The sequence below is a fragment of the Penicillium arizonense genome (assembly GCF_001773325.1).
Source record: "Penicillium arizonense strain CBS 141311 chromosome Unknown PENARI_contig226, whole genome shotgun sequence".
Classification (NCBI taxonomy): domain Eukaryota; kingdom Fungi; phylum Ascomycota; class Eurotiomycetes; order Eurotiales; family Aspergillaceae; genus Penicillium; species Penicillium arizonense.
The window spans coordinates 1-3,963 of record NW_019173503.1 but is presented as its reverse complement, the minus strand read 5'-3'; the positions used below and the strand labels follow the sequence as shown (position 1 = coordinate 3,963).

General features: G+C 50.3%; 2 protein-coding genes across 2 annotated transcripts; both read left to right on the top strand.

Moving 5' to 3' along the window:
- Positions 1–303: 303 nt before the first annotated feature.
- On the top strand, positions 304–1,352 carry PENARI_c226G11227 (uncharacterized protein; the record flags this gene model as incomplete). The annotated part of the gene is made up of 2 exons (XM_022638178.1): positions 304–421; positions 473–1,352. Exons 1-2 carry the CDS (start codon positions 369–371, stop codon positions 1,350–1,352), a joined length of 933 nt encoding a protein of 310 aa, XP_022481965.1. The 5' UTR covers positions 304–368.
- Positions 1,353–2,423: 1,071 nt separating this feature from the next.
- On the top strand, positions 2,424–3,361 carry PENARI_c226G11774 (uncharacterized protein; the record flags this gene model as incomplete). Its single annotated transcript, XM_022638179.1, has 2 exons — positions 2,424–2,951; positions 3,032–3,361. Coding segments are annotated over 2 exons (858 nt in total), but the record flags the coding sequence as incomplete, so codon positions are not given.
- Between the last annotated feature and the right edge of the window lie 602 nt (positions 3,362–3,963).

Below are 3,963 nucleotides of genomic sequence, written 5' to 3'. Positions count from 1 at the left end.
GTTGAGCGATAAGTAGTGCCTGGCGTGATGCCAACGTAACCTAGAACAGTTTGGCCAACATTCGTGGCTTGCTACTCTCACCAGCATATACCTTGTTACAATGGAAGCCCTGTTCTGTGTGAGCACACTCAAGTTGTGACGGGGAAACACTTAAACTCGCTTGGTCATCCGTGAAGTGCACTTTTTTTATCCTAGACCGTCAGAATATCACTCACTGTAAGGCGCTCCCATACAGTCTTATACACTAATCTCATCCCAAAGACGGCCAACTTTATACCTGATTCTGCACATTTACGTCGACAGAGACCAGTATCTGCGGATTACTACGACAAGATCTTGCTGGGAAGAACTGTGTGATACTGCACTTGATGTTACAAGTACTGGAACGTCCGTTTCTGTCGCATTGGGACCCTACGAACGGGTACGTATTTTGACTTCCAATGACTATTTGTAAAGATGCTGAACAAAGCAGGAAGCATGTTCCTCATGCTGATCTCTCCTCGAAAGTTCCAGTCACCAAAGCCCCTTTTATATATTCTAAGACCGAGGAGCTTGTTTGGAAATGGGAACAGTCAAAGCTCTGCGGTCGGAGTATCAACATCGCACTCTCTTCCGCCATGATTCCACAAGGTCATCCACCAAACAAAGCTGATAGCCAAGGCAAATTCGTATCCATCGAGAATGGCATCATTCATGTTTTTTCAAAGGCGCATCTCATGAATCTGGAGCCACATGACTATCAGATCGGTATTCTGGAGACAACGCATTCAGCAAACTTGAAGATTATCCTTCTCGGTGCGAAGAAAGAGAGGCAAACAAAATGTCTCAGCGGAAGCCTCTTTGGCCTCCAGCATTCCCTGTTGCAGAGAGGCCCTCTTTCTTCCAACCGCTGGTCAACTGAATTCTGGGTATCCGACTCGGTCGTTGTTGATTCAAGATCCATTGAAGAGGCTAAATCGGTACTCAAGGCCGTGCGCCCAGAGAGCCCTGATGAGGCAACGTATGTCTGTGTTGGCCTTCCAGTCACGATCTTCGGGCCATTATTCAACACGCTGGTTTCGAAATGGAACGCGAGTGCGGCTTCCTTCGAGTACTCCAACGGATTCATCTGGATATATTTCACAGTGGACCCGACAAACTTTAAGATTGACGCGGGCGAATTTTCCAGTCCAGCCAAGCAATCTATTTCTTCCATGCTGAAGCAAATGAACGGTAAATCCTGGTTTGTTAGGGCAAAGCTCATGTTCAGACTCAAAAGGTCGAGCGGGGAGAAAGCGGTTATCCTTGCCGAGCTCCTAGAAGTTTCTCACATACATGTCACCTCTTCTCATAAGCCCATCACTCACTCTTAGGACAGACTTGGATGTTGGAATGGGTTGGAGGTTGGCAAAACCGCTGCTGTCGTCTATCCTTTGTGTTTCTTTTGTTTCTTTCGAATCAAATACAGGTTGCCCAATAAGGAACTAAAGGAGCTTTTCAAATAAGCTTTTCAAATCTTTTGACAAGAGCTATATTTACTGATATCTGTGCGATCTAACAATCACGTTCACATTAGGGCCAGAGAATTGCTTGTAATCGTTCTTCAGCCAAACATTCATCGTAACACGTCTGGGAACTTCCAGACCAGGAATCAAATGCCAAGATTTAGACTAAGCAAAAGCAAGCCTGATGGGACTGCAATACTACGTAGCTAGAAGGGGTTATAGAGCACGAATTCTGTGGTGATTGGTCCAGCCTTGTCAGATCGGCACTAGATTAGAATCCTATTCGGAATACTGCTCGGAGGCGTGTTTGCTACAACACGACCGCCTTCCGTAGAAACAACGCTCTTTGCTTCTTCGACGAGTTCGAGTATGATTGCGTCAATAGACATAATGACTTGGTCCATAGAAAAAGTCCTGGTGTGAAAACCCCACGGGCGGAGGGTCACAACAGTTTCCACGGTGGCCGTCGCTGGCCACGGCTGCCTCCTTGATCCTCCTAACAATGACACACACTGCCTAGCCGGACAAGCGGCCATGCGACATCTGAAAATGCATCTCAGCACGTTGACTGAGTTCAACAGTTGGAAACATGGGACAATTTAACACCGCATTATATTGCAGGCACACGATAAGCGCAGAATTGGGGTTCAACGTTGAACATAAACTTCACGAGACGCACCTTTTGAGATAGAGATATGGTTTCTTCTATGCTGTCGGTGGTCTTTTTACAGGTCTCGATGATGGTCATTTGCAACCGATCGTCTCAGCCCAAGAAGCCGTAAAAAAGGGCCTTCCCATATTTTTCACCAGCATCAATGATCACTGCATCAACATCGTAAGCCGCTTTCGACCGCCCAAACAAAGCTCTAGGTCAGCGTTGTTCAGACAACCTAATAAGATATAAACCTGCTGATGCCCAGTATTGCCTCGCGTAAAAGCATGTCCCACCCTGCTTCAAAGTTTGCCGAATGGCTTGCCAGAGCTTCCATCCAAGACAAGTTCGGTCTCTGTGGGCTCCTCGCTCTTGTATGCTGGGTATCTTATAACCTGGGACGCCGATTCAGCCATTTGCGCTTGAGGTTGCAACACGCGGTATCCTGGAGACGCTTCTTCCAGGTGGCAACACCAGGCGTGCTCCAGTGGCTCGATATCCCATCATACTTGCAAGGGGGAGTACTTGCCGCTCTGGTGATTACCAACATTATTGCAATCAGTCTTCATGCTCAGACCTGGGCGGATGTGCAGAAGCGAGCCGGATGCTTGGCGGTCACACACCTTGTTCCCCTCTGCTCCGGGTTTAGCTTCAGCCTTCCGGCCCACATCTACCGTGTCAAACGGGGCACGTTCCAGTGGGCCCATCGGTGGCTAGGCCGCATTTGCGTGCTGCATTGCCTTCTTCATGGGTCCCTGTTAGGCACAGTTGCTCGAAATACAAGCCTTGGGGCTTCCCTCATCATCCCGCTCGTGGTACGTGCAGCGGGCCAGAAAATGGCAGCCTTCCCATTTCCCCAAAGGATGTCTGACTAGAAGTGGCTAATATTACACAGGCCGGATGCAGTCTCGTCTCGATCTTTCCTTGGACGCTCGCTGCGATTCTTCGGCGGTGGCCGCAACTCGGCCTCAAGGTCCACCATGTGCTTGCTTTGATCGCCACCGGCGCCCTTTTCTACCATTTAATCGACCGGGTATCGTCCTACCGCTGGGTTTTACTAGGCGGTGTTTGCGCCGGATTTGCCTGGAGTGCCGGGACATGTCTGCATACCATGTGGCTCCACAGATCGTGGCGCATCACCTCTCTACGGGCCCTCGCGCGGTCTTCCAACAGGCTCTTATGGCTTGATATTGCGGTTCCGGTGGAGTGGGTGGCCCAACCGGGGCAGTATGTACAGCTCTGGATGCCACGCCTGGGAGTAAGGTCCTGCTTGCAGCTTCCCGCATTCTACGTGGCTTCGGTGGGTACAGTGCAAAACAACCCAGGAGCACCGACAACTCGTATGTTACGCATAGTGGCCCGGCCTGGACCGGGCGTGACCCGAAGGATCGTACAAGCTGCAGATCGTGCGCACTCGACGATTCATTTTCCGGTGTGCGTGCTGGGTCCCTACGGGCACCCACCTCACCTGGGCCAGTATGGGACCGTCGTCTTCATACTTGAAGACATTGGACTCTTCCGCGCGTTGCCGTTCATACGACATCTCGTCCAAGAAAGCCGAAGCCGGAGGAACACGGTGCGACGGCTAGAGGTCCTGTGGCAAGTTAGGCTGAAAATTTTCAGTAGGTGTCCTTCCTCTTCTCAGATGCTTTGCGGTGTCATGCGCTTACCGAAACAGACCATCCCCGCTGGGTGGGGGAGGAAATCTCGCAAATCCTTGAACTCGACCGTATGTTTGACCGAGACGATTGTCCCGAGCATAGACACCGAGATGACCGGGGATTCGATGTGAGTGAATTCTCCTCTCGCTATAAATTTTACAATAGG